The sequence below is a fragment of the Rhinoderma darwinii genome, chromosome 1, assembly GCF_050947455.1.
Source record: "Rhinoderma darwinii isolate aRhiDar2 chromosome 1, aRhiDar2.hap1, whole genome shotgun sequence".
NCBI lineage: Eukaryota > Metazoa > Chordata > Amphibia > Anura > Rhinodermatidae > Rhinoderma > Rhinoderma darwinii.
This window is the reverse complement of record NC_134687.1, coordinates 391616726-391629354: the sequence shown is the minus strand read 5'-3', so window position 1 is coordinate 391629354 and position 12629 is coordinate 391616726. Positions and strand designations below refer to the sequence as shown.

Here is a 12629-nt window from a genome sequence, read left to right as displayed (position 1 = left end):
TGTATACTCTGCTGAATGTTTTGAAGTCAAGCAAGGAAAGAGTTTCCAAAAATTCTAGGTTTTTCCAATGTTTTTAAGAATGGCCATTCTACTTTTTTTAATTCCTTTTCAGCTTCCAACCCCAGCTGTAAGGTGGATAAGGAAGGTGGCTGTGTGGCTGCTGTTCCCATTCTAATCCCCTGCCTTATGTAATTTTTAATAAATTGTATACAATGAATCAGGAAATATAACGGTGCAACAGGCAAAATGTTTATTCATAGATATATACATATATAAAAACAAGTTTTAAAATTGTTGTACAAACAAAAGATTTTAAAATGGGAACGTCCTTCCTGTATATACACGTAAAAGATTTCATCCATGGCATGCATCATCAAAGAGAAAGCACACTATAGAAACAGGTATTCATTCAGTATTGGCAGCAAGTAAAACTCCTACAAAAACAGGTTTGCTTGTTTTTTCAAGTGCAGGAAAACCATGAACGCGCCCTTGTTTAGAATAAGGATAAAAAGATGCCTGTTGTGTCTAAACTAGAAATATTGCAATGAGTGCTTGTTGCAGGATTCCGCTCGATACAAGTCTTACACTGCAGACGGAGGTTTGTAAGAACCTATACCTGAGATGATGTAACTGAAGGAAACGTCATGTTGCCCATCAACTTGAGCGATCTCAAGGGCTCACAGCAAACTGCAAAATTAAGCTTTTTCTGCTTTTTAAAAAAATAAAACAGCTTTCAATCACTGGAGGAACCAATTGGACAAAGCCTATAATACTTTAAGAAGTTAAATTATTTTGACTCGTCAACTATGTACCTGAGCAGTACAGTCACATTGAAGACTGCACTGGAAAAATACAAGTACGGTACATATTAACCCAAGTGTGTTTTGTATATAGAGAGTGCTTTAAAGTAAAACGGACACTTGTCATGAATATCATGCAAAAAGTGATAAAGGAGGTAGAGCGCATGAGAAGATTCTAATTTCAGGGCTATACCTTTACCCCTCCTCCAGGAAGGCACTCACACCACTGTGTTGCCCCCTAAAGAGTCACAGTACACCTTCAAATCCACTGGAGAATTTGTATATTAAAATAGTAAGCAAGTACAAGTGGAAAGTGTGAGTCTTGAGCAGCTATGTCTGTAAATCCCTAAAATGTACAAAATATTTTTTTTTCTTTTAAGTAAAAGGGACGGCTTGTATCCACTTAGTTGGCAGTAATAGCAGCACATTCATAGAGAAGTCTGGGTTGAAAAATCCAAAGTATGAACCTTTAAAAATCTATGACAAAAGGCAACAATTCTTATTAAAAATAGAAAGATCACAAATAACAGGTTGTATATGGCATGTAACATTCAGAGATGGAATGCCTATAAATTAATGAAATAAAATTTATACCCGAATACAATAATATTGGGACTACATTTTTTACACTGGCTGCTATATAGCAGAGTCCATAATGAATAATAATTCAGTTATCGAGACACTACTGAACTAATCGAATTATAGGATGTGCCACTGTTGCAGCTTGCGGCATAAGCCTCCTGTCCTTGGACATCTAAATTCACTCTAAACACTGAAGAGGATTTCAGTAGAAAATCTGCTGCATCCCGACGGCCAAGTTCCCTCAGTTTTGACATTAGAATTGCTACAGTGCTTTCAGGAGCATTTCCCCATTCCTGAAGAAGAGCACAAACTGGGCTCTGGAGGAAATCTTTTTGAGTGGCACTGCCGGCATTGTATTTGGCAACTAATTCTGGAAGGCCCAAGTTCATAGCTAAAAGACACCAGTCTTTGCCCATAGGATCTGGAGAATCTAGAAGTCTGCTGAGCTTCCTCCTTACAAGTATATTCAGATCAGAGATGTGGTGATCCATTCCTAAGCTTCCTTGGGAGTAAATTTCCAGACTACCAAAGCATAATATGCTGCTAAAGCTTTCCTTATACCCAGCCATGGTGTTCGCCAGTGAAGTGTCCCTTTGAGCCTGGGCACGGAAAAAGTCTCTTGGTTGGTAAACCATCACTGGTTCATGATGTTCCCGTAGCTGCTGTGGGCTTAAGTAATGTTTTACCGTTAAAAGCCCAGGCAATGTAGTTGCTAATAAGTTATCAATTATACTGCAGATAGATTCTTGAAGTAAACAACACTTTATCTTCTCCGTTTCCAGTCCTCTAACATGCACTTCAATTCCCTGACCATTGTTGACCAGCAACAACAGAACTTCAGCACCTCTATTTGCCATTTTACATCCATTTACCCACAAACGTATATCAGCATCTCCTTCAGCACTCTGTTGGTGTATCCACCGGCACAAGTTAACTTGAACTTTATGAAATATCCCACATGGGAAAGGAGTAAGATGTTCCACAGGAACAATTCTAACACCTCCGTAAATCAAAATGTCCTCCTCCTCATCAGTCCATGACCTGTGGAGGCTATCAGTTTTGATAAGAGCAGGGATGTCCACCATTGTACCACTGCTTAGATCTCGAGCACATATGTCCATGGCATCTAAAATTTGAACAAGTTCATCCACATCACTGTCTGAGACTAAACGTTGGATATCCTCCATGGTGTATCTTCCTCTATAATGATGAAGGGCTTTTGGGTTCTCGACAGACAGCAGCTTCCCTAGGACATTGGAACATAACCATCTAGGGTCTAAGAGCACCACATCTTGGACAGTTTCACTCTGCATGATGTTGATCTGGATAAAGCAAAGGATAACATTTAGTCTATTAGTAACATTAAAAGTTCTCTTAGTAGCTAACAAAAAGGTAAGATGGATGCAAAAAAGTGTAACCGGGCCTCTAATATTACTTCAAAACAGGTTACTACATATTGTTGAAAGCAAAAATCAATAATAAAAAAAAAAAAAAAGACAGTATACACTTTATTATATAAATTATCTTGCTATCCTGATCAGCGCACAAAATTAATATCTAGCAGGTAGGAAGACAAAGCAAAAAATGGTTTCCCATTTATACACACACATGACTGATATGCTGTTCTGTACAGATGTAGCAAACTTTAAATTGACATTTAACGCATCACATGCCATTGAAATAAAAAAGGTATAATCTGTTTAATATTGATTTAAAGTTTGCTACATCTGTATGTTGAGTCTCTAATGTAGGAGAGAAGTTACTTGCCTCTCCCATACTGTGAAGTTGTTGTGCTAGATTCCGGACATCGTCGTCAGTGGCCAATGGATTGAGTTGTTCTTGCACGTCATAGACAAACTGCTGAAAGGAAAGCAACTGGTTGGGGCCATTTTGCTTTCTCCATGATGGCAAAATTGATATAACTTTCTCACATAATGGAGTCATCGTAGAGCAGTTCTACAAAATAAACATAAAATACATAATAAATGCCAACTAATAAATGAATAATCTAATGCTCGTATGCATTACATAAAAACAGCTGTGATGTTGTAAAAGTTTGATTGTGTCAAATGCCCCACCCAAAAAGAAGAAAACAAACATGTTTTCAATTGTTTTTTTTTTTTAAAACATATAAAACAAAAACTATGAAGGATACAATGTTGTTGCTATTGAAATAAACTGCTGGCACAGAACAAAGGTCTATAATTTGAGATTGAGATTATCTTGTGTTGCCATCTTAATAGCAAATAGAAAATAGTACAGGATATAGAAAAACAGGTGGACACGTCTGGTCTACACATGAAAATAATTTTTTTTTAACACTAGGGGGAGCCCTAAACGTAGCATTCAAATTATATTTAAGCAATAAATATATACGCAAGGGCAATGCAAGATAAGGCATATTAACCATTAAGGACTAAAACTATGCAATGGGCTCAGGGACATAATTTACATGAGTCAGTAAGAGTAGCTGATGTTTGCAAGAGGTAGCAATGGCCAAAACAATATCAAAATGTAAAAAAATGTTTTACACAATTATGTTATTCTTAATGGTATTCCGAGCCTTATTAATAAGAGGGAAGTATAGAGCTAATATGATCTAAGAAATTGCCTGACTTGTTTTCCCCCTTGGCTACTAGGCTAAAATCGGCTACCAGTGCCCTAGGCTCTTATTTTGCCTCTAGATCAAAACGTTTGGTCCGAATAATGTCCAACTGGATAGAAATGTGTCTCTTTCCTCTACGTAGCCTGTGTCATTCACATTTCTTGAAAAAAAGGATGGCTTAAAGAGGTATTCCCAGAATGGAAAATTATCATCTATCCAACAGATAGGTAATACGTGTCTGATAGGTGGGGTTCCCAGCAATCTCCAGAACAGGGTCCCAAGCCCCCCATTACTCGCCACTACACAACTGCAGTGATGAGAACTTTGAATGAAGCAGCGAATGAGCATGTGCGGTGCCGCTCCATTGAAAGTCTATGGGACACGTGGAGACCGCCTACTACAGCGTTGTGTAATTTACGTCTGTAACAGACATTGAATGGAGCGCCAGTGTGCATGCTCGACTGCTGCTCAATTCAAGCTCCTCCTCGCTGCACGGGTGCAGTCAGGCGGCTCGGGACCCACGGTCCAGTAATCGGTGGGGCCCCAAACGATCAGACACTTCTCACCTATCTGATGGACAGATAATCATCCATTCTAGGAAGATCCCTTTAGAACACAAATAGGAATACAAGTCATTGCTTATATGTTCTTAGGATTTGCCTATATGCTTGGAAGCCCTGGTTGTTTTTCCAATTTGGTACCATCTATAAAGTGCTTTGTTCTGATTCTACAATCACCTAGAACCATAGACTCCACTATCTGATGTTTCAAGACCATGTGATCTTATGCAAAAGTCCCTCACTGAAAACAAGGTATATTTATAGCCATATTTGATTAGAATGCATTAGAATGTCCTAATAAATGACAATGAGCAATGTCTTACAGAAATTATCTGGCTTCTCAATTCCTGAAGGTGATTGCGCAGAAGCTTCATATCCTTCGAACCAGATGCTCCGGCGTCCAGGACAAACAACTTGTCAGAAATCTGGAGGCCATTACCAAATCTGGCAATGTAAAGAAACTACAATTATCACTCACAAAACAAAATAAAGGCTTGAAAATAAACTTGTTACGCCTCATGTACATGAGAATTTATTTTTTTTCAGTACGCTATCCACAATTTTTGCGGGTAGCACTCGGACCTATTAATTTCTATGGGGCCATGCATAAATCAGTGTATTTTGTGGATCCGTTGTTTCTTTCCACAAATGATAGAATATGTCATATCTCGGTCAGTTTTTGAGGACCCGTACATTTAAGTGCATGGGTCTACAAAAACAACAAGACAGCACACGGAAGCCATTCATGTGCTGTCCACATTTTGTGGATAGGTTGCTAGGAGACGCCTGGGAAATCCGATCACGTGACCATGGGTGTTTCCAGGGAGATGAAATAAGATGGTGACTGTTTCCTCTTTTTTTTTTTTGCGGACTGCGAAATGACACTTGGAAACACGGCCCTAATATGCGGACATACGGAACAGTTACGGTAGCAACTCAGAGGCATTATGGACCCGAATACAGACATTATGACCCATAGTTTACGGCCTGATCAACGACAAGGGTCGTGTGCATGAGGCCTTACACACACACAGAGGGTCTTATTGATGAAAACAAGAGGAGGTTATAGTGGAAAAGACAGAAGTAGTTCATAGTAATTCAACTCGGGAAGGTTGTAACTGAATTCTACCACCTGATACTGGTTATTAATAGAAAAGCACAAGTGGCAGACCCTAGCTTATATATTAGGGAAATAAATATACAACCAATTTGGTGTAACCTAAGATGAACTTTGCTTTAAAGAGGTTACACACAATCATGGCTTCTGGACTCATATTTAAAGGAAACTTCAAGTATTTTATTTTAGTTTCATCATTTAGATTTAAGTCTTTAGAAAATAAATGTGTTTGTACTTTTTTAAACTTTCCTTGGGGGCTGCTCTATTAGAGAAATATTATCCGTATAGGCAGAGCAGCAGGGTGTCTTCCCTTAATGGCAACTGAAATGAATGGGAGTTAATTGACAAAGAAATGTCATAAATTATTACGGTCCCTAGGAAATGATGGAGTACAGTCAGTCCCCTTCCTCAGAGACCAGGGGAGATACATACAGAGACCTATCTGTATGTATACCGTTACTATCTTGCCCTATCTAGGTCTCCAGCAGTACAACAGAGCTGTCGTTAAATCGCCCACCCTCTTACATGGGGATCTTTACTGAGACGGACGTTTCACATGCCAGTCAAACTGAACTATGTTGGAGTGAAATGTGACAACTTTCTTAAAGATGTGCATGCTGTTTAGTACTGTTCCAGATGTGCCAAATCTATTAAAAGACAAATAAAAGCTACGCCTGTTATGAGAAAACATAGAATTGCGACATTTTCTGTCTATAGGAATAAAAAAAAAAGTTGGACAATTGCTGACCACGCCCCTACCACTTAACCACACCCACTTTTGCACCACTTTTTCAATTGGCGAGGGGAGTGAAAAGTTGCACATTTTAGCGCAAGTATAGCATGCGCTGAAATCTGTGACTTTTAGATGCCACACAAGTAGCGTAAAGCGGATAATAAAATCCCCATATAGTCTATATAGCAAAACTAACAAGTAAGGTACAGAAAACAGGCAGTCTCAACCTAGTCTGTGCGCTCTGGTGGCCAGTGTGAAAACTGGAGTATTTCAAGATTTGTTTTCATGTGGATAGTCACATTAAAAAAAACTAAAATTATCAAAACATTTTTTCAAAATATGTAAAGAAAGGAAACCTGATTTCAATAATTATATCGTTTTTGGATGATCCATTCCCTTTAAATTTGCAAGTAATTGTTAAAACATATGAAGTTAAAACGTTTAGGAATACAGCCATAGGACGGAATATTGCACAAATCCTCACCGGTTTCTAATTTCTTTTAGCAGTGACATGTCCTTGTCATATCCAAACTCTTCTCCTGCAGGGTGTGGGAGATTCACGATGTCTGCATGGGTTGCAACCAGGACTACTTTGAGAAGATTCTTCAACTTCCCTCCATAAGCTAAACAAACCGGGATGAACAAGACGGTCATAAAAGCACAGTTGTCGCGTTACAATAGTATTCAACTCATCCACATTACAGTAAATGACCCGGCCATTAATATATGGCCATGTTGTCTTGTCCATTGTACCTAAACATCAAAGAAACCTGGGACTTCTCAAAAGACCGACATGGTTGTAATAGTCACAATGGTGCATATAGAAAAGCATGATGTTTAGTCTGAACGCCCGAGACCCCATCTCTTTTTTTTCTTTTGGACGCTTATAATCAATTGGTATTGATATACGGAATCGGCGATCCCTCGGCTATACATCTATGTCAGGGAAAAAGTGTTCTTGCAGGTCGAACGCTCTGGCATACAAGGTATACCCGATACAGCCTGGCGTAAGTCAGTAGTTGTGCCGCATTCAAGCAGCGAGTGCCATATTGATGCACGCTACATGCTGGTACATTACTCAGCCGGACACCAGTATTAATAGATACGCTACAAGGCTCTTTTTCATGTTAACATTCCTTAGACTTGACGTCTATGCCACCAAAAATGTATTTGGACGCAGGCGAAATAAGACCGTTGTGCACATATATGGTCACCTAAATGGAAATGAATTGAACATTAGCGCCAATGTATTTTATTTAGTAACAGGACTATAACCTATGTGCTATATAAATGGACACAATCCTGGAAACATTACTGGTTGTGCACGGCTATATTTTGCTGGTTCTAAATTCTTCCCTGGGCAAAGAGTAGAAAACAGCTTCTTGGAGGGGATTTATTGGATATACGCGGCTAAGAAGCTCAAAGAATTTAAATACACTTCTAAAACATAAGCTGAGAAAGTGATCTTATGGTGCAGAAAATCAGGATTAGTGTTGGGAGCAGCAGTCCAGCACCCAGTGACCTCATGCGGCAGCCTGCAGCAAGGACACATTCATACTGTACATGGACACGAGCTTGCTTGTTTAACTTTCCCATGGACATGTGTATGGCTATGTCACATCTGGGCTGCTTAAAATAGTACATGTCATTTACATATTACATAATGATCAGAAAGAACAGGATTTATTAAAAGTCACATACTAAGAAACTAGTGCATGTATCACAGCAAACACATCAAGTTACTACTGGTATACTAATAGTGAATTCAATCATTGTAAGCCTTGGTAGGAGAAATTCACGTGGCACTGTGCGTCAACACTACTTTACACAAAGGGAAAAGGGTAGGTCAAGAGATAACAGCAATGGCATCCGTGAGCTCCAACCACTAACGATTATCACAAAAAAGAGGCTGTGGCACTCCGCATTTTCAGCACCACCTAGAGATTTCAGTTACTGGAAATTTTGGCACGATATTCTAAGGGCCAATGGTAATAGTTTGTAAAGCTGAAAAACAACATAGCTGCACTGTTGAACCAAAGAAAGGCAGAAACCTTCATGGAGGCAATAGCCAATTTTTCGAATCTACATCAACAGAAAAATGCAAATGTTACGGCTCTTGGAATGTGGCAACACAAAAACAAGTAATTATTTTTTTTTTTTTTAAAAAACCAATAGAATAAAAGGTAACATAATATTTATGCCACATTGATAAACCGTGAATTTTAAATGCTAAAAACAACGCTGGAATAGCTGTTTTTTTATACCGAATCCCCCCCCCCCCCAAAAAAAATTTCATAAGGTTAATAAATATATTAAATGTACCCAAAAATTCTGCCATTGAAAAATACGAATCGTCCCATAAAAAACATGTTGACTGAAAAATAAAAAAAGATGGCTCTTGGAATGTGAACCTTGAAAAAAAACCTAAAAGAATGCTTTGTCATTATGGCCACAATAGACCTGGTTGTTAAAACGGGTCCGGTATTTTCATTGATGCTCTGAGTGGTACAAAAGGGGTTTGTTTTAGAAATTAGCAAGCAACAAGCTTAGAGAGTCTATGATGTGATCTATTGTCACATCTCTATGGTATCCACTCTATCACTAAAAAGTTAAACTTTTTTCTTTAAATTATTCAGAATTTATTAAAGGCTATGTACACCTTCGAAAACGTGTATATATATATATATATATATATTTTTTTTTCCCCCCCAGTGTGTTAGGTGCAATTATCTACCTACGGTAGTTTTTATTAAAAATTATTTTAACTTTTTGAGATACAGCTGCTTTGTATCCTTTGTATACGCAGACTTAGATGAACTTAGATGTGATTGGTAACTTCTCAATCCTGCGTCTCGCTGTCACTCAACCCGTCAATCCCGCTGACCTGACAGTTACAGGTTTCAGCACTAGATACAGCCGCTCTGTATACATAATACAAAGTAGCTGTGTCTCAAAAAGTTAAAATAATTTTAATAAAAAGTAATCCGATAGTTGCACCAAACACACGGATACACATTTTTATTTAATTTTTTTTGAAAGGTGTACTTTTTTTTTCATGGTTTTAATTACCATGTTGCTGTTTACATTTGATTTTCCTCAACAGGCTTTTTCACAGGATAGTCCTGAGGACTTTTTAAAGAACTCCAGCTGTCTATATAAAAGGGTAAATCCCAGCAATCAATTGCTATAGTGACACAGTGATCGAGCCCTCTCACTTTCTTGACATATAGTAGACAGTGCATTGATTGCAGTGTCCAAGATGTTAAAAAAGCAGGGACCACAGGTTTCTCCGATCCTACTGTAGCTGTTGGAATGCAAAATCATACCAACTGTTGGTATGGTATACAAATCACAGCCCCTCTTCTGCTGGTGATGTGCATGGGCCTACACGATCACTGCGTTAAACATATAGATCGAGTCTACAACTCCGCTCTGTAGGACACTGAGCAGGAAGGAGTCACACTTGCCATACATATTAGATCAGTCCTCTAGATTTTGGTCGGAATCCAGCGGAAATCTAGTGTTGATAGGTGTTGGTGCGAACAAAGATCTGACAGGATGGATATTTCTTATGTTCGGAATTCATGACTTACCGATTGGTTCCTCAACAGGCACAAGTGATTTTAGGAAATTGAGCCAAAATATGACTTGATTTAGCTGAATTTCATACGGCTCTTCCAGGCTGAAGACGACCATGTGCACGGACGTGGGATCATTTGCAGCAAAATAGTCATAGCTGCAGTAATAAGTAGGGTTTCCCGAAAATTCCCAGACACTGAAATCTCCAACACCTACAAAGGAAACATATTTAGAGGAATGTACTAAACGTCAAACAAGCTGGTTCAAACAATTTCTAATCTATAAAGCGTACATTCTGCCCTAAGATACTTTCTGTATCAGAATCACAATCTGAACAGAGAGCAGAGCAGCCAAGGGAAAAAAAAAATCCCTGCAACTTCCTAGCAGCCAGAGATTCTGATACTGAACACGTACACCGAGACACCATGAAATACTGTTCCCTAATATATCAACAAGTGCAACTCCAAACCCATGGTAAACTCTTCTGCGGCTGGAAAATGTTTTATGGACACTTTACAGGGGTTCCATACAGCAATGTCTCTTAACGGATTCAGGACCGGGCTACTTTGAGCCTTCAGGACCAGACACCGTTTGGCCCTTTTTAGCACGCGTTAAACAGCTATAACTATTTTATTTGTTGGGCTAACGACGTAATATTTTAGATGTTTTTTTCCATAGACAATGCAGGTTTTTTTTTTTTATCATTTTTATACACATCTTTTTTGCTATTTTAGAATTTTTAGGCTTGAAGTTCGGAAAGAATAGTAAAAAAAAAATAAGCTTTTTTACCTTTTAGCTATTTTTTTTCTGGTAACAGCCTAGTTTTCCCCTAAAATACACCTTTTATTTGTGATCACCATTGTCTACTGTAAATGTTAATATATTACATGCCTATATTAGGGTAATTGGGTCAGAAAAGACCTTTGGGGGGACTTCATTTTTTTTACACCATGTTTTTCCACTGTAACTGGAGTTGCACAGCAGCCCCAGTTACAGGGGAAATCAGCCCTCTCATAGTGACGATTGTCACTAATAGGGCTGTGCTGGGTCTAGTAAGACCCAGCAGTGGTCTGCCACTAACTGCATCCCGGCGATCACGTGACCAGTCACATGATCACTGGGACCAATAGCGGCCACTGCCTGTATTCATATACACAGAGCTAATTGATAGAAGAGCTCATAGATCGCTTCTATCTTCTCCTCAAGGTCCCCGGCAGTCACTGACAGCCGGAGACCCGACATTCAGCTGCCCAATCGCTCGGGCAGCAAGCTAAAACCCGCGCTATAAGTAGTCTATGGCGCGGGTTTTAAGGACCCTGACCACCGGCCGTAAATACACAGCCAGCGGTCAGGAATCGGTTAAAAGAACAATAGACATGTTCTAAGCTTGCAATATAACCGAGAAAACAAAAAAAGTTTAAAATATTGGTGACAATTGCAGATCTTCTAAATGTAAGCTACATGTGTAGAATATTCACTGTACAGAACACATGAAACTAAAGCTCAATACTTTTGCAGACATTATTAATCTGTATTACAATGGATCGTTCGGTTAAGTGTTAGGCTACAACATGGAATACACGTTAGACTACCATGCTTTTACTCTGGACTTTTGAGCACAGGAACAGTGATGGAACCGTAAGGTAATAACTATCTGAAAATATGGTATATCCGTAGATCAGATTATTGTACTTCTAGGAATACTTCACATCACTCCTACCATTTAGATTGCCATTCTGGATGTCAATAGCTTTTGTGGACTGGTCGTCAACAGAGCAGTGAGGATGATGGGATGGAGACACAAACACCTCTAGTACTCCTTTGGTGAGACCCGGCTCGAACATCATACTCCGACTCCTTACACTGACATTTTCACAGCCAGGGTATAAATCACAGATACTAACTGAAACTGAACCAAGAAAAAAAGAAGAGCAGGTTAAGAAATATTGTAGAATTATATATGGATATCATTGCTATCCTTGGAGTGGAAGATGTCGCATAATGGGGGATATGTATTGAAAGCGTATGTCCATTTTTGATCACCATTTTAGAGTTCATATACAAGTATAATCTACATACAAAGTTGAGTAAATTTCTAAAGGCATTGAAGTACTTATAATGTATGGCCCCCAACTTACAGCCGGCATCCAGAGCAGGGCAAATGTAATATTACATGGTGGATATTCCAATGATTCTCAGTGGCTCTCCAATGTGACTTCGAGGGGGGTTCCCCTCTAGGACGTCCATATGCTATAATCTTCTGTGCATTGGGGAGGCCAGTGTCCTTTTATTATGTTCACTGCTGTTTTCTCTGTAAATCACTTCATACTTCTATTCCATGGGAATATTTTTAATTGTTTTCAAATATGTTAAATTTAGATGTCACCATATAAAATATCTTTTACGACTTGCTTGCTCTAACCAGCACAAGCATTTCCATACCAATGTGTGAATGTTATTTCCATATGATTTGTTGCTCACTTTAGGTGTACTGTCCATTTAGGAAGCAACCAATAAAGAGTACTTGTCCATGAAAACTTCCTATGGAAGTCTGCCGCTTCAGCTATCGGACACTTTGGAAAATGTTGACGGTCATTATGGTAAGTAATATAGAAGTGTTCCATCAAAATGATTGTACACATGTATAGATGTA

General features: G+C 38.8%; 1 protein-coding gene across 1 annotated transcript in view; it reads right to left on the bottom strand.

The window, feature by feature from the left end:
* Nucleotides 1–227: 227 nt before the first annotated feature.
* DAPK1 (death associated protein kinase 1) overlaps nt 228–12629 on the bottom strand; it is a 157624-nt gene continuing 145222 nt past the window's right edge. The window contains exons 21-26 of the mRNA XM_075828803.1: nt 11697–11885; nt 9991–10188; nt 6882–7020; nt 4871–4991; nt 3150–3338; nt 228–2704 (exon numbers count right to left, since the gene is read on the bottom strand). Of these exons, the coding sequence (XP_075684918.1) occupies nt 1472–2704; nt 3150–3338; nt 4871–4991; nt 6882–7020; nt 9991–10188; nt 11697–11885 (2069 nt within the window). The 3' untranslated portion in view covers nt 228–1471. The remainder of the gene's footprint in view (nt 2705–3149; nt 3339–4870; nt 4992–6881; nt 7021–9990; nt 10189–11696; nt 11886–12629) is intronic.